The sequence below is a fragment of the Pseudorca crassidens genome, chromosome 11 (assembly GCF_039906515.1).
Source record: "Pseudorca crassidens isolate mPseCra1 chromosome 11, mPseCra1.hap1, whole genome shotgun sequence".
NCBI lineage: Eukaryota > Metazoa > Chordata > Mammalia > Artiodactyla > Delphinidae > Pseudorca > Pseudorca crassidens.
Window position 1 is genome coordinate 60,979,124 of NC_090306.1, and position 26,733 is coordinate 61,005,856.

The window sequence follows — 26,733 nt, forward strand, 5'->3', positions numbered from 1 at the left end:
ACTTCCAAGAGGCTGGAATAAAGTGCTCAACTAAATTTTGAATAAATGGAAGAATGAAATAAAAAAGGAATGAAAATGAAAAATGAATTTTGCAATTAGGTCAAAGTAACTGTGCCATGAGTAGTTTCAGTATTCTGGTAGGGTCAGAAAAGCAAACTACATTGAGTTAAGAAGGAATGACAGGTGAACTGAAAGGAGTCAGCGTAGATTAGCCTTTCCGGAAGTCTAGTTGAAAAGACAGAAGTTGGGCTTCCCTGGTGGCAGAGTGGTTAAGAATCCCCTGCCAATGCAGGGGACACGGGTTCGATCCCTGGTCTGGGAAGATCCCACATGCCACAGAGCAACTAAGCCCGTGCGCCACAACTACTGAGCCTGCGCTCTAGAGCCCACAAGCCACAACTACTGAGCCCGCGTGCTACAACTACTTAAGCCCGCGCGCCTAGAGCCTGTGTCCTGCAACAAGAGAAGCCACCGCAAGGAGAAGCCCGCGCACTGCAACGAAGAGTAGCCCCCTCTCGCCAACTAGAGAAAGCCTGCGCACAGCAACGAAGACCCAATGCAGCCAAAAATAAATAAATAAATTTTTAAAAATGTTTTATTAAAAAAAAAAGATTGATAGCTGACTTTTCAAAATCAACAATGGAAGCCAGAAAATATCTTCAATATACTGAGAATATAATTAACTAATCTAGAATTCTAAACCTAAGAAAATTGTCTTTAAAATAGGATAAACAGAAATAAGGTTTTCATATAGCAGACACAAACTAAAGGAAATTCTTAAAAATGTATTTTAAGCATAAGTGATTCTAGACACAGAAGGAAGAGTGAGCCAAGAAAGTGTTAAATACATGGGCAAAGGTAGGCAAATACTGGTCCTTGTATATCAGGGAAAGGGTAAATAACTTGATTAACTTTAAACACTGATAAGAATTCATGTTACAATTCCTAAAGGAATCAATGAGACCAAAAACTTTGTATCTAACTTCCAAACGAGTAAAAGAAAAAAAAAAAGTTGTATTAAAAAAAAAAGTCAAAAGAGGCAAGACAGAAAAAAAAGAAAAGGAAATAAATACAAATATCAGTAATCATGAAAAAATGTGAACTATATGTTCTTGTTAAAAGACAAAGATCGTCAGGTTAAACTACAAATGAAATCCAGCTCCATACAATGTACAAGTAACATTTGGGACATGAAGATATAGAAAGACTGAAAGGATGGAAAGTGATATACAAAGCATATATACTTAACAAGAGAAAGATGGTGTGTTTATTAACATGAGACAAAATAGTCTTTTAGGCAAAAACATTACTAGAGCTAGAGATCACTACATAATAATGAGAATAATAAGTCAATTCCCCAGCCTCAAAGTATTTAAAGCAAAAACTGAAAACTAGAAATCTACTACCATACTGGCAGATTTTAGCAAGCCTCTCAGCAATTGACAGATCAAGCAGATCAAAAAATGTTCATATCTTAGAAGGAAGATGTGAACATAAAAGCTTGATCTAGGGGCTTCCCTGGCGGTGCAGTGGTTGAGAGTCCACCTGCCAATGCAGGGGACACAGGTTCGTGCCCCGGTCTGGGAAGATCCCACATGCCGCGGAACGGCTGGGCCCGTGAGCCATGGCCGCTGAGCCTGCGAGTCCACAACAGTGAGCGGCCCGCATACCTCAAAAAAAAAAAAAAAAAGCTTGATCTAACAATCCAAACATTCCTTTCAAACACACAACAGTTACGAAAATCAATCACATACTAGACAATAAAGCAAGTCTCTACAAATATTTCAAAAGATTGCTACTATATAGATCTCATTCTCTGACAATGTGATTGACTTAGAATTCAATGACAAAATATACACCTAAAAAACCTACATGTTTTGGAACATACTTCTAAACAGCCTATAGGCCAAAGAATAACAAAAATTAGAAAACACTTAGAACTGAATGAAAAAAATTTACAAATGACAAACTGAGATGCAGCTAAAGTAGAAGTTTCATAGCCCCAAATGATGTTAATAGTAGAGAGGCTAAAAATTAATGAGTTTTAAAAGCTGTGGACTTATTTCTGGGGAAATTTTTAAAAGATGATGGGAGACACAATTAATAACTGCTGTGGATAATAAAAATGTAAGATTCTTCAGAATAACTTAGTATAAACTGTACAACTTACAGGAAACGAGCACATTACAAGAAAAATAGTTTACCTAAACTGCCTTAACCAGAAATAGAAAACATAAACAGTCAGTAGTTTAAAACCTTCCCAGAAAAAAAGCCATCCTGGCCCAGATAATTTTATCAGCAAGATCTACCAAATATCCCAGGAATGATTCCAACCTTAAAACTATCCCAGGGAACAAAGAGGAAACCACTCCCCAACTCATTCTGAGCATCATAACCTTATACTAAAACTTGTAAGGAAAAAGAAGGAACAAAACTACAGACTATGAACCTACGTGAAAAATCCTAAACAAAACATTAGCAAACCTTTATCTATGAAGGTTTTGTAACTGCCCCAAACTGGAAGAACCAAATGTCCCTGAAGTGGGAAATGGATAAACAAACTGTAGCATAGCCATATGGGGCATTCAGCAATAAAACAGAAATGAACTACTGACATAAGCAACCACATGGATCAATCTCAAATACACTATGCTAAGGGAAAGCAGCTAGGGTTAAAAGGCAATGTTCTACAAGACTCCATTTATATGACATTCTGGAAAAGGCAAAAGTATAGGGTCCGAAAACAGACCAGAGGTTACCAAGTAGGGTTGGTGGCATGAGGGAATCGGTGGGAGTTAATGAAACTGTTCTATGATAGTGATGGCTGGCAATGGTTACCCAACTGCTTGCATTTGTCAAAACTCAAAGAACTATACAGTTAAATGGGTAAATTTTTACTGTATATAAATCATACATTCATAAAAAAGAGGAAAAGAAAAAATTAACAAACCAAATCCATGATGTATAAAAATGATATATCATGAACTAACTGGATTTATCCCAATCATACAAGGGTGGTTTAACACTACAAAAATCAATTAATATAATCCATTACACTAATAAATTAAAGGAGAAAAATTAGATGCTCTTCTCCATAAATGAAGAAAAAAGATTTGATAAACTTCAAAATCCATTCATGCTGAAAATTTCAAACAAGGAATGGGGGCTGGGGTGGGGGTGAACACTTCCTTTACCCAATAAAGGACTCCTACAATAAACTTAGCCAACATCATATCTAAAAGTAAATGGCAAAAGTATCCCCTGTAAGTTAGGGAACAAAGGTGCCCACTACCACTTATGTTAAAAACTGTATTATTAGTCCTGATCAGCACTTAAGGCCAAAAGTGGTGAAAGATCAGAATGAAACAAAACTTGTCATCACCCAACAATACGACTATCTACTATCTGCAAAAAGAATTCACAGATAAAACACCAGAATCATTTCAATGAAGTACACTACCAAAATAACTAGTTACCCCTTTAGAGGAAGAAGCATATCATCACTAATTGAAATTTTAAATTCCATTACCTTGACTAGATTCAGTAGTGTCAGATTTCAGGGAAAGCTGTTTTGTTCCATCTTTAACTTTTTTCAACCGGTTCTTATCTCCTGGTAAAGTCAATTTTTGCCTGAGTGGTTTTAATTCAAATGCCTGAAAAGTTTTGACCTGTGTTTTCTCCTCAGGAGCTACTTCTTTACTTGAGTCCTTTATAATACTGACATTATCAGTGCTTGTTTGGTCCTCAAAGTTCAGTGTTTTAGGATCTTCTTGCACATTCTCCTCTTTGCTACTCAAAGCTAGTTTTTCATCCTTATTGATGCACTCTAGTTCCAACTGTATTTGCTTATACTTCAAAAGTAAATCTTCAAAAGTTTCTTCCCCACAGTTTTCACTTTTTGATGAATAATTCTGTTTTCTTGATGGAGATCTTCCAAAACTTTTAGCTGAACAGCATATTAAGGAAACCAGTTTCCAAAAATTTTCCAGTTAATGTAACAAAAACACATTAGACTATAGATGAATTGTCTCCCTTTTTCATGTTTTTCAAGGAAGATGAACTGATATTTTAAAATTACTAAATGCCATTTAACACATGTGCTGCTAATGCCCACTTTCATTATGTGCCCATACTTTAAAATTAACAAGTATGCATATAAATAGTCCACTTACAAAATCACTCGTGTCACTTATTACCTGTTGTATCCACAGGTATTACACCTAGTTAGGTTATAGCATCCTTCCTTCTGCAGGTTATCAGGAAAGCCCATAATGAGCTGGATGTTAGAGATTCCTTTCTGAAGGAAGAGGGGAGAAACTGAATGGTTTGTCACAGATGTGGATAATTTACACTTCAGATAATCAGAAGAAAACGTTTCTTCTTTTTAATTAGTTTCTTGTCATGTCTCAAATTTTTAAAAAGAGATAAAAAATTAACACTGACAATAGTTAAGACTAAGTTATGAATAAGAAACACTGTATTAAAAACCTAACAGATAACAAGTACAGAGCTCATCAAGTATACTAACATCCAACATATATATAACTAAGACAATGAAGGCAGTTAAATAAAAAAAAACCTTAAGTTGTATTCAAAATGTATCTTCTAATTTTCCCCTGAAGAAAAGGATATCTAAAACCAATTACTTTTGGGTTTTTTTCTTCTCTAACATAGTGATACATAAAACTTAACTTCTTGGTTGGAAATGGCTACAAGGTTCCAAACTACAATTTTTATTCAAATTAATTCATACATATGAGAACTGTTCCACCTCACTTCTCCAGCCTAGAAATTAACAAAAGACAAGTAGTGGTTTTAATATGTCATTTATAGATCATTAAATTCGCTACGATATAACATTACAGTTCCCTAAATAGTTTCTTCTCTGTGTAACAACTTAACGGAAAAGCAATCTACAAAGATTTTTTTTTTTTTTTTGCGGTACGCAGGCCTCTCACTGTCGTGGCCTCTCCCGCCGCGGAGCACAGGCTCCGCGGCCACGGCTCACGGGCCCAGCCGCTCCGCGGCATGTTGGATTCTCCCGGACCGGGGCACGATCCCGCGTCCCCTGCATCGGCAGGCGGACTCCCAACCACTGTGCCACCAGGGAAGCCCCCAAAATTTTTAAACTTCCCTAATGACCAATTTAAGAATGGGAATTACCACCAAATATTTTAGAAACTAAATGAGCACTACAACTGAAAATCTTTAACAGTTCTGCAGCAAAACTGTTCTAGTAAATCTGTTTTTCTGATCTCTTCAGAGCTCAGTTTCTTGAAACAATACTAGTTTCTCATTACCTGTCTTACTCCTCCACCAAATGGAATCTGGCTTCTGCTGGCTGAGTTTATCCACCCTGACTTCTCTGCAGCACTAAACACTGTAAACTACTTCTCTCTTAGCTTCCATAACTCTACTCTCCCTTTGTTTCCTTATTTTTTTTTTGCCTGTAAGTTTTCAGGACTCCTTTCTCTTCCAACTACTGCAAAAATGGTGCTCGCCAGTGAGCTCTACTTAGTCTCTCTCTGTCAATTTTGAGCGTTCTAATGCACTCCCATAGTTTTGGCTGGTGATAGCCATTTAGGGTTCTATCTCCCACAAGCCATTCTCCATCCTATTGGTAGACTAATCTTTCTAGAACACAAATCTGATCAGATCTCATCCCTTGTTTTAATCTAAGAATAGAGTCCAAAATCCTTAAAATGGCATATAATGCTTTCATGATTCCTTTCCAATCTCACCTCTTCCATGTTTATCACAATTTATGCATAGCTTTGTGTCTAGGTTCTTCTGTTCTTCAAATTGACCCCAATTCAAATATCACCCACTATGTGAAGTCGGGCAATTACTTGCTCCCCCACCCCACCATTACATACTCTCTGTACATAAACTATGTAATTATCTACATTTACATCTCACTTTTCCAATGTAGCTACAGTCACTTAAAAAAAAAAATATGACTAGAGTCCTTGGAAACATTCACAAAGGGAAAAGATTCAATACGCTAACAAAAAAATAAAATAACTAAAGGACAGAAAAATGAGAAGCAACTGAGCTATGACTAATTAATCTCCTTCAAGGCTAAATGAAATCTCCTACTTCTGTCTATGCAGAACAGCTACGATGATACCAGCACTTAAAAGATTTGAAATTGGTCAAGATGCAATTTCTAACTGAAACCTGGTTTAAAAAAAGAACTGCCATTCAACCTTTACAATTGCAGGTGAAAATGGAATGACTTTCTACTGATGAGACACTGGACTCATTATGTTAGCTCTGATCAGATTTGAAAGTTTAAATCAGCAGCCATCCAAAGGAGATATATGCTAAGATTGATTGACAAAGTGTCTCTCACTAAGGAAAATTAAAAATGAATGAGAATGAAAATAACTACTGCAATAGAATCTATTTGGTGTATTAGATTCTGATAGAATCTAATATCTAAATAGAATATGGATCTAAGTAAAATAGAATCTAAATAGAATCTAAACAGAATAATGGTTATTCTATTTCTTTAAAGCTGCATCCAGCATACCTTAATTATTACAGACAAAAAAAGTTTTAAAAAACAAAAACCCACCTGCATTCATGCTACTTCACTTCTAGATTATGGAAGTGAGTCACAGAATAATCCTTCTTTCTTAATGCAATATTTGTAAAATGTCATTATTACAATCATACAGTGGAAATATGAATTAAACTTAGTACAATCATGGTATTAAAGGAATTTGAATTAACAAAATTTTGTATTACAAATTTTGTTTGCTCACATTACACAACAGTGGCTGGGAGCTATGTTTTCCTTCACAAATTCTTATAAAGAATACCACCTCTAGGATGGATTAGTGATACTTCACAAGGAAAACAATGAGCAGAAGATCAAAACAATCATCCTTAAGTGCAGCATCTGTGAAAAGAAAAACAGCAAGAGAGCTCATTTCTGATAAGTTACTACAGAGATCAAACTGGATATTTTCCCATACTTGTTTCACAACATCATGTGCCTGTTCATTAAAAAGAACATATAAGATTAACAATTAATAAAGGTATGTGGTAGAGGTACTGAATGAATGGACAGAAAGAAGGCAAAGGCAGGAGGTAGGCAAGTCCACGTACCACTTCCTTCTCTAATATAAAATAAACTAAGAAAAAACTTTAAGCTCCCATAGTACTTTTTACATACCTGAATTTGAACCTTTTACACTGAACTATAATTATTTACATTTGCCTCTCCAACACAAATTAGAAGTTACATCTTCGTATTCTTAAAAAATTTACATATTTGTACTTAAATAGCCTTTCCATTTTTAGGCTCAGAATTGACAACTAACAAATCCCTGGTTAAAAAAATATCTTGGGCAGAGGTTTTCTAACTTTATTGAAAGAGCATTCCTCTTTTTAAAAGTTAAACACCTACATGATTTTTTTTCTGAAACAATCCTGGAGTGCTCCTAACCCAACTTTTGATTGTAGAAGTTTTTTCAGAGCAGTAGCACCAGAAGCTCCTACTTCTTACCTAAACCTACATTTCTGGTCCCCTTCCGATCCCGACATCTGGGAAAGACAGTTTGGTCCTAAGTATTCCGTGAAAAAAATGTTGAGTGTCTCCCAAACAAATGTCTTTATATGTAAGTTTCATATATAATGAATATATTAAAAAATCATTACACCATGGAAATTACAACCAGTAATAAATGTTCTAAGTAAACTATTTTTATGCAGTTATCATGGAATATGTCAAGACACAGTTCTACAAAAAATCTGAAAAAGTATATATTACATTACTACAATAAATTATAATATATATATAACTGAATCACTTTTCTGTACACTTGAAACACACGTTGTAAATTAACTATATTTCAATTAAAAAAAAGTTTTTTAATACATAGTTCTACAAACACGTCTTAAAATGGCAAACCCTCAGATGAGTAAACTCAGGAATGTTTACGATAACTATGAATAAGATTAGAGGGGACAAAAAACAGATTATTTTGCTATTTTCCTTCTTAACCTCTCCATAGATTCCACCTTCCCATAAACCCCATAGTTTCCAATATATTAAAATAAAAATGCTGTTAAGTTTCATTTTCTATCTAGCTCACATTTGTCAGCAGTAAGAGTTATAAAATGTCCAAAATGTGAACATAATAGAAAAGTTAAGAAGGTAAAGTTTCCCCCAAAGATATGTGAATTTCAAACCTCTGAATTTGAGTTGGCGAAAAAGATACCAGTTCTTTTTTTTTAACTTCAAAAAAGCGGCAGTGTGTAAGAGTAAATCAAGAAAGGTAGAAACAGAATCACAAACAAAACCAGTAGGATTATGAACGATGAAACCTCACAATTTTCAATGTGACACTGCAATATGAAATAAACAACAGTATTCCCCAAACTTTTTATGGCCAGTATCTTTTTTCTCCCTCTAACAATCTAAGGCAACTTCACGTAACAAAGTTCCTGTACTAGCAAAAACAAAGGCTAATGAAACTTGGGCTTCTGATGTAATACTGCAAATCTGATTTTACACTGTCTCAGATTCCACCAGTTTGGCCCCCATCCATAACACGTTCATGTTAAAAAGCAATACACCCAATAAAGCAATTTTAAGAAATAACGCTACAGTTTGACACATGGGTGGGGATTACCAAAGAACCGCCTACGTTAAGTATACTGACACAGTGAAAACAAGCGGTTCTGACGGTTCCGAAAAGTTACTCATCTCACAGATCTGAGAAGACGCTAAAGGGAACTTCAGTGACACACCCAGGGCAGACCGCCACGTTAAGGATACAACTCTTCCGAGGTGGAGAGGGCTCTCGCCAGCTCTGACTGCTGCCGAATCCGGATCCAGCTCCTCCTCCCAGAGGAGGTCTGCCCCCCGGCTTGCCTCCTCGCTCACCCCCTCCTCGCCCCCGACTCCAGCGACTCCCACCCCGGTAAGGCCTGCCTCGAAAACGGAAACGGTCCAAGGCGATGTGGCTCCGTTCCCAAAAGGACGGCCGGGGGCTGCTTTCGGACAGTGAGCTCGAAGGCATCCGCACGGAGGGCGGGTGAGACCGGAACGGCTCTTTGGGTCGGTAGCTGCTGTGTCCCCTGAGGTGGCCCCGCTCCGACGCGTGCCGCGAGCGTGAAAAATTCCTCAGCTGCTGCTGAGAAGAGGACGATGACGAGGAGGAGCCACCGCCTCCGCCGGATCCACCGCCCCGGGCCGGGTGAGGAGGCCTTCGCCGCGGGTACGGTAACAGCCCGCCGCCACTGCTGGTGCTGCTGCTCCGGCTCCGTACCTGGCTGTTATTATCGTCGTCGCTGATCTCCCCATCTTCAAGCTCCCCTTCTTCCTTGGGCGAGAGGCCACTGGAGGCCGGGGCCGGAGTATCTGCAGTCGCCATCCCGGGAGCAGCGCGTTCCACACAACCTTAGCGCTCTGTCCGGGGATCCGCCCGTCAGCTGCCTTCCTGCTCAGTTTCCTTCTTTCTCAACGGACCCGGTCGGTGCGGCCTTACCCTACTTGCTCACCTAGCGGGCTCTGCTCCCCAACTTCCCCGCACCCCAGCTCTTTCTCGCCGGACCGTCGCAACCCACTTCCCTGCCCTAGCGCCCCCTTGCTCCTCCGCGATCTGGGCTCTTCCTCCTCGCGAGAAGAGAGCTCTGGAAGTGGCTCTGCTCGTGACGTCACTTCCTGCCGCACGCAGGAAACAAGGCTCCCAGTTCACGCGATAATAATTAGGACAACGCGATTCTCACTGGGAGTTGTAGTCTTTTTTTTTGGCTCTCGCTTAGAGTTTGTCCTTCCAGTCTGAGGCCCGTCCCCACTCCAGACGCTGCTTTGGGGTTTCTGGGTGCGTGGCGGGGTAGGCGGGCCCGTTCTTAATCTCGGCCGTGAGAGTTTCAGGGGGATGGGAGGGACACACGTCTTTTTTTTAATTGCTCGGAGGACAACTGCTGAAGAGAAGCAGTAGTCCTACTCCCTTTTGGGAACCTGAGAGAGGACGGGGCGCGTCCGCCATGTTGGTGAAGGCAAACGAAGGGAATTAGAGCTCCAGGACTGTCGGCTCCTGTGGCTCAAGTCCGCCATATTAATAAAGAGAAAGGGAAGGCTGACACCCCCCCCTCCCCGCACACATACGTACACCCTTTCTTCCCACCTAGCTCCCTCAGCTTAGCTGGGTGGGCCCTTCCCCAGCCTCGCTTGCCCAGTCTCTTCCCGAAGAAAGCGTAGCAGCCCGCGCCTCAGATTAGGCTTAAGACAGCGCCGAATGAGGGCGAAAGGGAAATGCCGACCAATTGCGCCGCGGCGGGTTGTGCTACTACCTACAACAAGCACATTAACATCAGCTTCCACAGGTAACCTGGGCAGGGAGTGGGGGTGACGGAAACGGGAGTTCCTAGGCTGGGTATCAATTGTGTGGAAAGAACAGGATTCTACTAATTCTTATAAGTTCGCTAGCTAGCTAGCTAGTAGCAGGGACGCATCATTTTTGCCCTTTGTGTGTGTTTCTCAAATCTGTCCAATTTTTCGCTCCCTTCGGGGAAGGTTTACTCACTTTGTAAAACAGAGCCAAGTTCTCTCCGTAATTACTCCTTCTCTAGAAAGTGACAGGAGGATACCTTAATTTTCTATTCTTTTACTCCCTATGTGTTAGACCAAGTTTTGATATTAATGACGCCATAAGAGGAAGCAAGATCTGCCTTTTCAAGTCAGCAATCACCTAAAAAGCCTGCTGTGTTCCCGTATAATTAGTCAATTCTCACTAGCTGGATTGACATGGGAAGCATTTAAATTTCAAATAGTCACGCACAGTAACTCTGCGGAAAAATTGAGTCATCATCGTAAGTAGCCGTGGAATTAAGCGATGTTAATGAAAGTGGAAAAAATAAGCTTTCTATTCTTACTAGAACAGAGTATTATAAAAAGAACCCAGGTTATGTTTTGCCTTCGTTTGCTGGAAGAGCAATCAAAATTCTTTATTTCTGTCAAATCAGAACTCTGGAAAGCGCTTTGAACCCTACATGAAACATAATAAGTACTTGGTAAATGTTTACCTTCTCTGCAAGTGCCTGCCATATGCCTGAAGAAAAGAAGCATTCAAAAAGTTAAGTACAAACAGTTCTGATTTTATATACCTCACAACTTAAGATCTTAGAATGTAGAAAATGATATCCTTGACCTTTCTCCCTACTTCATTATGACAAAGTGTACCCACTTATTAAAAGTTACCACTTAAAAAAAAAATCCTTGTGGTGTTTCTGTTTTTCATCTACTTCATGCAAATGTAGTGCTTTATTCATTCATCCATCAAATGTGTACCAAGCTCTTATTTCCCCGACATGGTGCTAGTGATCCAGAGAATTCTTAACCTTCCTGGAGTTGGAATGAGAAAGACCAACATAAATAATCGTGGTCAAGTGCCAAAGAAGAGACCTTCAGGGTCTCTAACTTAGCCTTGGAAAGTCAAAGAACACTTCTCAAAGGATGTGAAATTTCAAACGAGACCAAAAGATGACATAAATTTGGTCCTGTACGATACTTAAAGGATTTTCTGTTTTATCCAATGAGTACTTGAGAAGCTATGGAGGGCTTAAAAAGAATGGCGTGATTAGATTTGTATATTAAAAAGCCCTCAGGCTGCAGTGCAGAGAATTACAGTGTTACTTAAAGAGCTGGTCAAGCATCATCAAGAGATGAATTTGACAGAAAGGAGCTTATTACAGAATGTTAATGCACCTGCTATTTCACAAGGATATCCTGCTACAGCATCAACTGAACTAAATGTACTTCTGTTGCTGGCACAATCAGCACTAGATTAGGAGAAGTGAGCGTTGATAGAGAAAAAAGTTGGGAACCTGTAGTAAAACAATGGAGAGTCCACCCAGTGGCCTAGACTACAGTGGTACTGACAGTAGAGATGGAAAGTGGACAGGCTTGAGAAATGTTTGAGGAGAAACTACCATATATGGTCATTTGATTTGGAAGATGAGGGGGAAGGAGGATTCAAGGGACCAATAATGAATGTTTAGGAGATGCACAGTGGTACCCTAACATACATACCTCCTCTCCATGTTTGACTGTTTGCTATGAAATTAACATTTTCATGTGTAACCCCATAAGTTTAGGTGTTAAAATAACATTATTTATAATAAAATTAATCCCTATTTCATAATTAACACTATTCACTCCTTTCCTAGGACATTGGTAGACTTCTTTATCCCCATGTACAGCTTATATTGCCCAAACTTACTGTCACCATTTTTCTTTTACTCAGCCCATTCCAGTCTAAGTGTTGCCAATAATAATCTTTTGAAACTGTTCTTGCTAACATAAATTGTCACTCCAGCGTCCTTTTTTCATGGCATGTGATCATTTCCTCCTTGAAATACTCTCTACTTTGAATTATTTGACACTAATTTTGTGATTTTCATCTTACTTTTTTGGCCTAACTTCAGTCTCCTCTGCCACTCCACCCCCTGACCAAGGTCTTCCCACTCTTATCAAAAGGATTGCAATGGTTCCTGTGGTCTTGGTTAACATTTACCTGTTAATGCCTCCCAAATCAATACCTCTGGTCCGACTCTCTCTAATGAGTTTTAGACCTATCGGTAAAGTGTCTCAGTTATTTCCCTGGTCTCTTCAGTTCCTCACATTCAGCGTACTAAAACTGTACTACTGAACTTGCCCTTCTCCCTAACCTATACCACTTCCCATATTCCCTTTCTCAGTAAATGGAAACACCATCCACCCAGAAACTAGGAGGTCATCCTCCCTTGACTTCTCACCATTCCCTCTCAGTTGGATTATTACAACAACCTTTTAACTGGTTCACTGCTTCCATTCATGCACTCCTAACCGCTCGTCTATAATCAATAGTGTGTTGCTAAATTTTTAACAACAGGATTTCCAGGAAAGGGGGAAAGCCCTGATTTGTAATGTTTGTCCAATTTCCATGATATAAATACTCCCACCATAACTGGTTATAAGCTACCAATATGACATCACTGATCATGGAGTTGGGAAGAAACGTGCAATACTACCCTATTCTATAGCATTTATTCCATACAGGTGTAACAGACATAAGTAACCTGAAGAGTATAGACAACAGTAAAATAATTAGGAAGTGATGGGTTTTTAGTATTTATTACCTTTGTTTTTAATTTATTTAAATGCAAACTTACATAATTTAATTTTTAATAATGGCTGTGTTTAACAACCAGCTAAAACATTTTCTGTTGACAGCTCTAAATTAGGCCTCTTAATGGCTTACCAATGCCATTTTGGATAAAGTTCAAAATTACTCTTTAACTTGGAAAGTCCTCCATCTTCGTTTCATATCATAACACTCTTCCTGTCCCCAAGGTACTCTTTAACACTCTTCACTACTACCATCCTAATTTCCCTAGCTAATTCGTACTGTCTTAAGGCTTCTTGACGAGATTAGCTCTTCCTGTTTTATGGTTCCGTGCAATCCTGTACTTACCCTTTTATAAACTCATGACACTTGTAATTACTTTTATAATAATAATAAACAGCATTTATTTAGTATTTACCACATACTATGCATTGGGCTGAGCATTTACTCACAATGTCTCATTTAATCCCTAGAACCACACTAGGTACCGTTATTACTCCACTTTATGGATGATGAAACTGAGGCCTAAAAAGATTAAACAACATTCTTAAAGTCACCCAGCTATTACACGAAGGAGCTGGGATTGATACCTGGTTTGATTACAGAGACTATTTTCAGCCACTCTTTTCTACTACATCAAGCAAGCTATTTGATTCTCTACCTTCCCCATTACAGTATACCCACATAGAAGGTAGACATCATAAAGGTAGATCAGTTTTGTTTACTACTATGTCTTCAGTGCCTAGGACAGTGCTTGGAATGTAAGAGGCATTCAGCTGTTAAAGACCCAAGCAAAATAGCATTGTTAAAATACTGAGTGATTTTCCAAAACTACTAATGTTTCTGAAAGCCTGGTTCTATTATTGTGTAAACAAGAATATATCCATCTATTAACACCACGTTAATTTTTTAAAATTAATATTTACATGATTTATTATTACTTAAATTCAGTTTATGGGCTGCTTCTCCCACCCTTTGAATTTGCTGAGAAAAATCCAAACAACACGTGCAAAAACATGATTAAGGTTAATACTGTATAAAACATTATCTAAAATCAAATATAAAATTGTTGATTATTCTTATTTTATTTCAACACAGGTAATCTCAAGATTATTTAGTAATGCCAAACTAACTCCATTACTTTGTATATTCATTGATTCACTCAAAAAGTTCATTGAATGCTTACTAACAGGAAAAAGTAGTGAAAAAACAGCTCCTAACCAGGAGAAACCTGTGATCTAGTGGTGGAGATAGAAAAGTAAACAATTAGAATACAGTTATATTAGTGCTATATGATATAGGAACATCTGACCAAGTCTTCTGATCATAAAAAAACTTGTTAGGAACATAGGATTCCTAAACTGAGTCTTAAAAGAAAGAAGTAGAATTTGATCACGTTAAGGTCCAATTGGAGACGTTGGTTTCATAATTTAAAACTTTTTTTTAGTTTAAAAACGAGCTAAAAGGTGAGGGGGTGAAAGGTAATATTTGAAAGAAAGTCTTCATATATCTGAAGAGTCTTATACAAATGCTAATACAATAGTGCTGATAGTACTTATTTGTGCTTGAAGTCCCAAGAAGAAGAAGTGTGCTTATAAACTAAAGCTTAATTTTTAGCTTAATCCTCAGGAAACATTTTCAGATCACTTAGATGAGAAAGTGATCAGAAAGCTTGGAGATGAGAATACATTACTATTAAGAGGTGAGGGCTAGGCCGAGTAGATAAAGTCTCCATTAGAGAGACTTGTATTTCTAGTGAAATGCAAAACAACGTACATATATGAAAACATGTGAACTGCAGAGTGACACACGAATGTTATCCCCAGGTGAGGGTGTGTTTGGGGCAGTGGGGGTGGGGACATGAGATGGCAGGGTGTCTAAGTAAGTAAGTCTGGGCCTTCACCTCTGTGGCCCTCCCTGCTGGTAATTTGAGCAAGACTAGTATATCTGACACAGCCAAAGCTGTTACCTAATGAAGCTTCAGTTGGGGGTTTTTGAGCCACATGATCTTCTAACATAAATTTAATGGTTCTTTTTAGGTACTAGTGAGTTCATAATTAATACTTCAAGGATAAGGTAGTCAAACTAAAGAAGAGTTCAAACTTATTACATGTGAATGTTGATTCCTCTATTTGCAAGTCAGTCAACACAGTTACCATTCGAATTTTTAGACAGTCCCTTGTATTTTTCTCTTCCTTAACAGGTGTACACTGGGTGCATATCAGTATATTTTATATCTGAAATAAATATAAAAGGAAAAACATTCCTGCTGGGCTTGTCATCAGCATTTTACTTTTTGTAGTAATTAATTATGCCTTCTACTGTACAACATAGCTTAAGAGGTCATTTTTTAAAAACATATGCAGTTTAACTTCATGCAAGTAATATAGTGAATTATAAATTCATATATTCTGTATTTATATTAATTAAGCAAATTTTTGTTGAGTCCCAACTGTTTGCAAGGCACTACGTAAGTGTTAAAGTTAGATAAAAAGATAAAATGAGGGCTTTCCTGGTGGCGCAGTGGTTGAGAGTCCACCTGCCGATGCAGGGAACATGGGTTCGTGCTCCGGTCCGGGAAGATCCCACATGCCGCGGAGCGGCTGGGCCCGTGAGCCATGGCCGCTGAGCCTGCGCATCCGGAGCCTGTGCTCCGCAACGGGAGAGACCACGACAGTGAGAGGCCCGCGTACTGCAAAAAAAAAAAAAAAAAAAAGATAAAATGATCCATGTCCTCGAGAAACTTATAATCTTCTTTGATTTCACTGAAAATTTATTAAAATGGAAAATTACAAAGCAATGTAGTAAGTATCATAATGAACACAGAGGAAGGAATACCAGAATCTGTCTTGATAAAATTTAATCTGTAGATGATCTGATTTGTCTTGACCACGTACATGAGCAGCAGATCAAAGCACTGTAAAATTATTCCTGCTTATAATGGATCTACATAAATTTGATCTAGATCAGTTTAGTCTTATTTATTTTACTGCCCTTGTTAAGGACTAGTTTGGGAAGAAAGGTCTCTTTTTAAAACCCTGAAAAATTAAACCACTTAAGTTAGTTTTTTGTTAACTTTTTTACAACTTATAAAAATGAGCATGAATTGGTTTCTGTTCCAGTATCTGGATACCGGAAATTGTTAAATTTATATGCAAATGTAAGACACTTTAAATTGTTACCTTTCAAATTTTCTTTTAACCATTGAGGTACAACCAGAATTGTGATAGTTGGAATTTGAGTTGCCTTTTTTTTTTTTTTTTTTAAAGGTTTCCTTTGGATCCTAAAAGAAGAAAAGAATGGGTTCGCCTGGTTAGGCGCAAAAATTTTGTGCCAGGAAAACATACTTTTCTTTGTTCAAAGCACTTTGAAGCCTCCTGTTTTGACCTAACAGGACAAACTAGACGACTTAAAATGGATGCTGTTCCAACCATTTTTGATTTTTGTACCCACATAAAGTCCATGGTAAGTAATACTACTTTTATGCCATTTTAACCATTTTTAGAATCCATCCCTTTTTGTTTGTAACATGGAACAATTAAGAATATATTGAGGGCTTCCCTGGTGGCGCAGTGGTTGAGAGACTGCCTGCCGATGCAGGGGACGCGGGTTCGTGTCCCGGTCTGGGAAGATCCCACATGCCGCGGAGTGGCTAGGCCCGTGAGCCATGGCCGCTGAGCCTGCGCGTCCGGAGCCTGTGCTCCGCAACGGGAGAGGCCGCAACAGTGAGAAGAGGCCTGCGTACCGCAAAAAAAAAAAAAAAAAAAGAATATATTGAAATTCATATATAATACTGTGCCTCAAGAAAACTGCAAAACTGAAGTAAAGATGCAGGCTAGAATTAGTGCTCAGCACTCCTGACTCCAATATTCTTTCCCCAACCTAAACTGTTTTATTATATTGGAATTTTACATCATTGTTTATTATTATCAATAATTGACCCATTGGTAAAACTGAGAAATGGTAATGAAATCTCCAGCATCGCTCTGCTCTGATTTTAAGATGATATGCAAATAATGTGTGTTAAGTGCTTTCAGGGCAGCACACCCAAAGAATACCAGAGTTACACCAAAGAATGTAAGTTCAGAGGGAGGCATAACAGAAAACCTCATAGAACTCAGACATTTCGGCTGGGCTTGAGCTTGGAGTTTGGAACGTAGGAGAGGGTTCTTGACTTTGCACAGCGCAGCTGCAATAGCATGATAAGAACAAAAGATAATGAGTTGAGGAGTGAATGGAAAATAAGTGTTAGCAAGTGATATTTAAAAGGAAGGAGAAATTTAAGGTATAGTATGAATGTATTAAAACAATGTTTTATCTAGTTAGGGAAGATCTGATCAGAGGGGAAAAAGCTAGCTGAGAAAGACAGCGTCACTGAAAGGTTCAGAAGGGAGGTTGTCAGAGTGGAAATTGAAAAGTGCCTTTCCCTCATGTAAGAATCCTCAAAGAAATGTCAACAAAATAAAGAGTTTAGCTTTGAAAAGGAAGATAGACATCTTTTCCTCTCAGAGAGGAAAAATCACTGCTTTTCTTGAGTTATTTTTGACAGTTAAATTTGTAAATCTACATGAGTTACTATCTGAATGGAAGAGAAGGGAGAGGAGATTGTGGTAAACCAATTATCAGAAAAGCTCCAGGAGGGCAAGCATTTCATTTCTGAATCCTCAGAACCTCAAATAGTGCCTGGTACATAGTACAAACTCATATATTTATTGAATTTGAAGTATACCTTGTTTTTGACATTTTGATCATTTATTCATTCAACAGATGTTTACTAAACTTTACATTATGTCAAAATCCAAGTTAGATGCTGGGAATATACAGATCAAAAAAGAGTCCCTGCCAATTCCCCTAGACAGAAGGAATGCCAGTTGTAGGTTTCATGAAGACAGGAACCATATTTATCTTACTTGTTCACTGTTGTGTCCCCAGGAATTCATAAATGAATTCCTGTGTTTCAATAAATGTTGAATGAAAGACAAAGCTATGGAATTAATCAAATAATCTGGGAACTATAAGTGGTTTAATATTATTGGAGTAAAAATTAAGATGGTGGATGGCAGCACTTCCCTGGTGGTGCAGCGGTTAAGAATCCGCCTGCCTGCCAATGCAGGGGACACGGGTCGAGCCCTGGTCTGGGAAGAATCCACATGCTGTGGAGCAACTAAGCCCATGTGCCACAGCTACCGAGCCTGCGCTCTAGAGCCCACGCGCCACAATTACTGAAGCCTGCACGCCTTGAGCCTGTGCTCCACAACGAGAGAAGCCACCGCAATGAGAAGCCCGAGCACCGCAACAAAGAGTAGCCCCCGCTCGCCGCAACTAGAGAAAGCCCATACACAGCAATGAAGACCCAACTCAGCCAAAAGTTAATTAATTACTTTTTAAAAAGATGGTGAATGGCAGAATGGGGTGAGATCCTAAATGGTACAGTATGCCATGTAGATATTTTGGCATATAAAAAAGATATTTTTTTCTTTAAATAATAGGGAGGCAAAGAAGAATTTAGCCAGTATTAAATCATCAAATCTGTTAGAAAATTATTGTGTGGCAGAAAATAGACTAGTGAGGATCAAAATGAGCCAGAGATCAATAAAGAAGTTTTTAATATATTCAAGCCAGACATGAATGATATGGGCTTGATACGGGTAGTAGCATTAAGAATGATGGAGAGGAGGGACTTCCCTGGTGGTTCAGTGGTTAAGACACTGCGATTCCACTGCAAGGGGCGTGGATTTGATCCCAGGTCGGGGAAGATCCCACATGCTGCACAGTGTTGCAAAATAAATAAATAAAAATAAAAAAATAAAAAAAAAGAAATGAAGAGAGTGAAAAAAAAAGAATGATGAAGAGGCGAGGATTTGTGATACAGATATTTAGGAGATAGAATTAATAGGACTTGATGACTAATTGAATGAAAGAGATAAAGGGAAAAAAGGGTCCTCAGGTTTCTGATTTGGAAAGAAAGTTTCTAGCCAGATTTTAAAACCTTGAATGTATCAATAAGATATAACTGTGCATAATTAATAGGTAAATCTATTCAGGAGCTTGATACTTTGGAATATGTTTGTATTAAGTAGGACCACAGGTCTGAAATATTAATCAAATTGAGAAGATAGTATTTACCTAAAAAAGAGATCAAATCAGTATCACAAATAAACCAAATGTCTAAATGCATTCTATACTGGCCTTAGAATATTGCAAAGAATCTTTTTAAGTCTCTACAGAATCATATTCAATAATTTGGAAGAGACCTAGGAAGTCCATTCTCTATTTCCAGACCAATGCTTTTATCTCTCTGGAGAGAAAAGACAAAAAGAAATAGGTGGCTGGAGTTAATTCAACCAGTTGAGAAACTTGAATCCATGACTACATGAGATAGGCTGCTAATGTTTCCTATCAAATTTTTAAAATCAGTTTTTAAAAGAGCAGTTTAAATACTGTTATCCAAAACAAAATTTACTTATTTGTGATATTCCATAATTTATGTTCAACCCTCTAATTTTATTCTGCTCAGAAACTCAAGTCAAGGAATCTTCTGAAGAAAAACAACAGTTGTACTCCAAACGGACCACCTAATTTAAAATCAAACATGAGTAGTCAGCAAGTACTACTTGAACACAGTTATGCCTTTAGGAACCCTATGGAAGCAAAAAAGAGGATAATTAAACTGGAAAAGGAAATAGCAAGTTTAAGAAGGAAAATGAAAACTTGCCTACAGAAGGAACGCAGAGCAACTCGAAGATGGATCAAAGCCACGTGCTTGGTGAAGAATCTAGAAGCAAATAATATATTACTTAAGGGCACATCAGAACACATTTTACCAACTGCCTTAAACAGTCTTCCTTTGGAAGATTTCAAGATTCTTGAACAAGATCAACAAGGTAAAACGTTACCAATTCTCTAACTGCAAACAGACTAAAAGTACCTTCAATTAGGATTTGATGCTTGAACTTCATTCTGTTCAAAGGTAAAGATATTTAAGGAAATTATTCCAAAATTGGGTATTTAATAAAGTTTTACCTGAAGTAACAACATTACTGCATAATTTATTTATGAAGACTTGGTTGCAAAAAAAAAATGGAGAACTTCTTATGAAACTTATTTGAACGAGAATGGAAGTGCCTTATGTGAGAATCATGTACTTAAAATTTTTTCTAGGAAATTGTATGTTTGTAAAGTGTTTTGTGTTTTTGTCTTTTTAAACTTCTTTTAAAGAACAGTCTATGACAAGTAATGTTTTTAAATTATATTATAAAAAATTTTTTTCCTGTACCAAAGTTGGGATATTACATTCTAAGTAATTTGCCTAGTAGGAGTTAACCAACATGAAATAAAACTTTAAAACTGCTGGATTTTGTATTAATTAAATTATTATTTTTGGCACTGTGATTGGGAAAAATTTTAGGAAAAAACCTGAAGTACAGGGCAAGTTCTTTTATTTAAACTTTTCATATCTTTTTATCAGTAAAACTGAGCTAATCATGGCCTCCCTCATAACAAAATTAGCTTTTGCAATAGCTTGTATAAAATATTTTGAAAATAGTATTTTCAAATGTGAAGTACCTTTGCATCATCCAAGTAACTCAGACTACTAAAAACAGGTAGCTGATTATATTCACCTTCTAAGAAAGTATGTTATGAAATAACAGAGATTGAGATCTAGCTTTTACTTTAAACAAAACGATAAATGTATACCACATTTATTCTCATAATAAAAATATTACATATTCTATGTCAAAACTGATACGTTAATAGGCAAACATGCTACACAGTTCCATGTTAGGAATACTCCCTCTGTCCCCATGTGTGTTGATACCAAAATTCTTAAGCTTTCTTTTTTTTCCATAAACCCACAATAGAATTGAATTATAGAAAAGTACTTACCATATTATATCTTTACAACTTATAACCTAAAATGAAGTCAATTTATCTTACACATCAGCTTGATTTTTGTCTCCTCTTTTAGTGAGAGTCAAATAGAGCAACCATACTGCATAACAAATAGAATGTAGATCTTTTTAAAAATACATGTGTCTCTGATAAAGCTATGCAAGTGCTAATTATTTTACAAAATAGAATACCAGAACTATTCTTATAGTTTCCATTTGAACAATTAAAGGGTTTGCCTTATTTTACCAGATAAATGTTTAATAAGAACCCTTTCCTTCAAACAGCTTTGGTCAAATCATGTAAAAATTTATTAATGTACAATCAGGTTACCCAGGCCTGATTTGAGCTTCTGACACCGCCATATGAAAGTAGCATATACATAATCACATATTACTGTAAATCCTTCCCATAAGGTAATGGCTACTTGGTGATAAAAATTTTTTTATAACATTTGCTGAGATCCTAGCAAAAAGTCTTTTTATATTATTAGCACCCTTTCTTTTAATAAGGAATGCCTCCCAAGCAACTAGATGCACAAAGGCAGGAAACGTCTCTTTTAGTTATCATCAGGCACTTAAAATAAATATTTATGAAAATTCTTTTGTGTATAATGTAAACCTTGTTAGTCATGTTATCTTTTTTTTTTTAAGTCATGTTATCTTTAATATTGGATGTAGCTCCTCGGAATTGTCATTACATGTTTTCAACTATCTTTATATGGTTTCAAACATACACATCAGCAAACACTTACTGACCATTTCTATTTTATACCTCAAAATAAGTTGGGGAAGTAATCATTTAAACATAAACTATATTTCCCAAGTATAAACTCTCACGTGGTTCACCGCCCCTCCCCAATACAAAACAAAACACTAATGCAGGCTGATTCCCATCTACAATAATACTCTGATATCTTAATATAACATTTTTAAATCACAAAAATAAAGCATTATAAAATACAAGCTTTTGGCAAAGTTACTTAGACTTCATTTATTAATATTTGAGAGCACTGAATAAACTACCACTCAGTAATTCTAAAATAAAAATTTTTGCTGGTTTTTCCATGTCATTTTCATGTTACTGTTCCAATAACATGCTCCAAACTCTCCCTGCATCAAATTATTTTAACATACATCTGTCTACCTTAAAACTACTTTTATTCATAGAGAAAAACGTAAAAGGAATCTTTTAAAAATCCTGTTTTCAGTCTGTTGATAAACTTATCACTTAGCTCATAGACCATAAAACTAATCAAAATTATAACAGTTCTTTGTCCTCTGCTTTGACACAACACATATCCTCTGTTTTATGCCTGTCATTCATTCTATGTCTACCAGGCACTAACCCCTACAAAGGACCAGCCAAAGGCTAGGATTTGATATAAAGATGAATATGACATGATTTTCTGCCCTTAAGTTGCTCAAAGTCTCTTGCGAGAAACAAATATTATTCATAATACAATGTGATAAATGCTATGAAAGATGTATGTGTGAAGCGCTTTGAATTGGAATTTAATGAGAACGTGTAAACTTTAGACCTTTTTACAATGAACCAGTTTTCTTTTGAAACAAACAGATTTTCTTCTTATAATGACTTACCAAAGGAGATTTTCTAGAAGGACATGGGTGTTGACCTGAATCACATACAGTGTTTATTTAATGAATTGTAAGACTTTTTTTTCCCCATTAAAATGAACACTGAACAAATTTGTTGTTAATGATACCTTGTTAAAAGGAAAACATAAGTAAGTAAAATATTATATCAAAGCCAAGACTGAAGTTTGACATTTGATGTTTTTACTAAACAACAAACCCTACTATCACGAATCTTTAAAAATAATTTTAACTCAGAGTCTTAAGGTGAACAAAGCACTATGGCACCAGTTAGTTCTCTTACTTGCTCTACACACATATTCTGTGTGGTAGGTGGTATTATCTCAATTTATAGATGAAGAAATCCTTGTTAATGTAATTTATTTATTCATTCAGACATTTATAATGTGTCAGCTGGCACAAGGGATAGAAATGCAGTAATCTAGGAAGTTCTAGATTGAACACTGGTCTTCAGCCTCCAAATCCTCTTCTCTGACCTCTACATTATAACCTTCTGTTAAATATATGAATCATTAAAATAGGACAGGTTATGTGTCTCAAAAAACTAAAATAAAAAATATTGTGTGTATATATACAGTAAAGACAGTCTGTGAAGTCATTGTTGATCTCTTCGAGGTAGACTTTATAATGTTGGGTTTTTCTAATCTCATTTCTCAATGTTAGAATACGGGTAAATTTTAATTTTGGTATAATATAGAAAGTGGTTCCTCTTTATGTCAGAATATGGGATTGTTTTAGTATTTAGACAGTTGGAAACTTCATAAAATTAATGATTTTATAATGTATATTAAACAATTGCATATTGTTTTCACAAAAAATGTATTCTGAGTATGTTGATATTAAAAACTTTTCCAAGGAAATTACTGTCATGCCTATTATTTCTAAAATATGTACATAAACATTTATGTGGAAATCCATCCCCTAAATTGATCCCCTAAAATACTTCTGTAGAAGTCTGCCTCCTTAAATTGAAGCAAACTGTAAGCAAAATAAAGATATGTAAAGCCTAGAAGAGGAATTATCATTTTCATTTTATGGCTCAAATTAAATCTAAACATACATTATAGTTTATTTGCACTGTTTTAAATACTGGTTATACAATCTACACCAGATATATGAAGGGCTATAAAAATGTTCTGTCTACCCTGACAATAATTTGAGGCTCACACAGAGATTTATTTGTAGATATGCTTACCAAAGCATTATTTTAATAGCAAGGAAATAAGATATGATTTTTTCTTATTAATTTTTTCTAAGTATTAAAATATTATTTAGTACTTTAATTTAAAAAACACTTTTAACATTCACTAAGAGACACTGAGCAAACTAGAATGAACCAGATGGAAATGGTTCCTGTCCTCAAGTCTACGGGGGGAAAAAACAAATTCCATTTGTTTATTCCTGCCCTCTCTGTCCCCTACCATCTTCCTAATGCCCTTTCAGAATAAGTTGAATCTAAAACAACATACCAGTCTTCAAATTGCTGCCTAGGCTTTTAAAATTTGTGCTCCAAAAGCTTAAAAAAATAAAAACTTTGGGTTCAATGCCAAGAAAGCAGATAGTGCCTATCTCTCAGATGAATTTTCAGTTTAATTATTTAGCTAGTATTTCAGACATTTTTATGTCTAAATCCTCCATTCTCATGAATTTCTATTTTCACTCTCTTAACCACCACATCTTTGCATATTGCCCTTACTTTAGCTTGGTCATTTAGCAATCTCCCTGTCATCTTTTAAGTATTAGCCCTGATGCTCCCTCTCTCTCTCTGACACTTTTCCTTAACGTACCAAAGTGACATAAGTGCTTCTCTTCTTGAGTCCTGTTTTATACATAACTTGGATAAAGTCATCATCTCATTATAATGTTATTGTCTACACATCTGTCTTCATTTTCTGTGTTCCTTCAAGGCAGTGTGTGTTTGTATGTATGTTTTTTTCTTTTTGGGACTCAGGGGTCTGGCATGTATATATTAGCCATTCTAATATTAGCACATTTCTCTTTAGATTTCACAAAATCTAAATCACTCCTTTGGCTTAGATTCAAAGTGACTGTACATAGAACCCACTGATATTTTCCTAGCATCAGTAAGTGCTTTTTGCCATTGGGATGATTTGTACAATTGATATTATGTATCAAATGTCTATCCCAGAAAATGTTTATGTCAAAGAACACTTAAACATAAATAGGTATTTATATTGTGAAATTTAAAGATTATTACTCCAACAATGAATTTTCAGTCTGTTGCTCTGATTACAATAACAATTCTCAAACTGTAATGTTTTCTGAGGGAAAGTAATCTGTGGTAAAACAATTAACTCTGTTGGAAAGATTTAACAAAAGTGTTCAAAGTTTCTTAACTTCTCAGAGCCTTTAGTGCACTCTCACAGTCCTATGAGGAAACAAAATTTCTGAACCTTAAATTTGATCAGAGGTATTTTGGAGGGGAGGTGGTGGTGGAGGGTAGCGTACCTACCAATATCTTGAGGAATATAGTTTAGAAAATGCTTAACCATAAAATTCTCTGTTGCTAGAAAGTGGCTTTTAAAGCAAATAGAAAAAGACTTTGTTGAAATGTTTTCAGATTAAGTCTCTAAACATTATCAGATTGTAAAATCATTGTTTCTTTTTAAAGAATATTTTAACTACATTAATTCTCCCAAATTGTTTCAGCCTTAAGCTCAAATAACTTGTTTTATGAAGAACGACAGCAATAATTGGACACCGGGAAAAAATGGAAGAGAAATATTCATTTGAAGAGTCAGTCACCAACACTGTTACTATTTAATATGCAATTTTAGCTACGTATTCATGAGAGAGAAAATCATCCGTGACATTCAGGAACTAGCCAGACAAAGCTAGCCTTCATTGTTGTTAGAAGATGGCCTGCACAGCCCATGGTTTCCTATTAGACACAAAAATCTCATAGAACACCAAAATCAGGCAAGATAACCCTGTAACTGTACTAAAGTGAAGGGGGGGGGAAAAAGCAATACCAGTTCATAATTTTGTCTAAGCAAAGACAAAAACAAGGTCACTATGCAAACCACAAAAATATTAGGTTTTATTAATAATAACTATGCCTAATTGTCTAGTATCACTAATATGGGCCAGTCAGCTTTCTAAGGTAATCCAATTACTTACCTGTGCTGAACAGAACCAGATAAAACTTAAGTGGGCACATAATTTCTGCATAAAGACTACATATGCATATAGTAAGAGAAGTCCACTACTGTTTAGTCCTACTTCACAAATTTGGTTCTCAGGTAATTAATTGTATGCCTTACCAAAGGAGAGGGCTTCAAATAGTCTTGGCATATAATACAGTGTGAGTTTTCAAAAAGTAATTACTTTCAGCAGGTTAAAACACGTTTGGGTACTATGTCTGAAAGTGAGTTGCTTCCTCTTTTTACACTGTCAGCAATTAACTGAAAAAGTTCAGAATGTAATGTAATTATCAATTAGTTACTGTTAACCCAGCAAACAAAAATTAATTAAAACGTGAAATAAGCCACAAGATTCATTTGTTTAAGGTGACAAGCCGTTCTGCTTTCTAAGTGAATTGACTGAATGCACAGACTTTAAATAGGAGAGGTGCGGGAACAATTTCCACAATGTTCCACATAATAATTACTTGAGAATTCAATAGCAGGAACTATGTCGAGCTATCTTTACATTTCCAGCGGCTAACAGTGTCCAGCACCTTACAGATGCTGTTTTTAAGTGATCTTCTCAGTCATAAAATTCCCTTTCCACAGCCCAATATACCCCCCACCTCAAAGAAGTCCATAATATTGTATGCCATGAACTGTTCACAGACGAAAAAGCATTCGAATCTGATGCTTGACATGGTCTACTGGGTCTAAGTTCACTTGCTTTCATTCCTCTATGCTGTTACTGCCTTGGTGGTGGTTTCACTTTTCAGCGTTTGGGTATGTCCTCAAACACAAGACTTTTATAGGTGTTCCAAGGGTCCAGACTCTAAAGAGCATTACAAACGTACCAGGGCCCTGCCGACGGCAGTCCTCGCTTGGTCCTCTGGACCTTGGAGTCGCCCTTTAAACGCTCACGTAAGCGAGGCGACGCCCACGGGTGGCCGCGGCGCA

The 26,733-nt window shown here is 36.8% G+C and overlaps 2 protein-coding genes across 4 annotated transcripts in view; one reads left to right on the forward strand and one right to left on the reverse strand.

The window, feature by feature from the left end:
- Nucleotides 1-9,616, reverse strand: part of ZFC3H1 (zinc finger C3H1-type containing) — a 49,236-nt gene extending 39,620 nt beyond the window's left edge. For both annotated transcript variants that reach the window (XM_067697350.1, XM_067697349.1), the window contains exons 1-2: nucleotides 8,792-9,616; nucleotides 3,530-3,946 (exon numbers count right to left, since the gene is read on the reverse strand). In XM_067697350.1, the coding sequence (XP_067553451.1) occupies nucleotides 3,530-3,946; nucleotides 8,792-9,389 (1,015 nt within the window). In that variant the 5' untranslated portion in view covers nucleotides 9,390-9,616. The remainder of the gene's footprint in view (nucleotides 1-3,529; nucleotides 3,947-8,791) is intronic.
- A 42-nt stretch (nucleotides 9,617-9,658) lies between these two features.
- THAP2 (THAP domain containing 2) lies at nucleotides 9,659-23,490 on the forward strand. Of its 2 annotated transcripts, XM_067697361.1 has the most exons (4): nucleotides 9,659-10,017; nucleotides 10,150-10,344; nucleotides 16,394-16,589; nucleotides 19,642-23,490. In XM_067697361.1, exons 2-4 carry the CDS (start codon nucleotides 10,274-10,276, stop codon nucleotides 20,029-20,031), a joined length of 657 nt encoding a protein of 218 aa, XP_067553462.1. In that variant the 5' UTR covers nucleotides 9,659-10,017; nucleotides 10,150-10,273; the 3' UTR covers nucleotides 20,032-23,490. The 2 variants fall into 2 exon arrangements, with proteins under 2 accessions (XP_067553462.1, XP_067553461.1); XM_067697360.1 differs by having other exon boundaries at nucleotides 9,659-10,344.
- The last annotated feature ends 3,243 nt before the right edge of the window (nucleotides 23,491-26,733 follow it).

Excerpts from the sequence above, each read along its gene's own strand:
- THAP2 (XM_067697360.1), top strand. The coding sequence starts at position 10,274 with ATGCCGACCAATTGCGCCGCGGCGGGTTGTGCTACTACCTACAACAAG. Across the intron at positions 10,345-16,393 it reads ATTAACATCAGCTTCCACAG|GTTTCCTTTGGATCCTAAAA; the intron begins GTAACCTGGGCA and ends TTTTTTTTAAAG. Across the intron at positions 16,590-19,641 it reads GTACCCACATAAAGTCCATG|AAACTCAAGTCAAGGAATCT; the intron begins GTAAGTAATACT and ends TATTCTGCTCAG.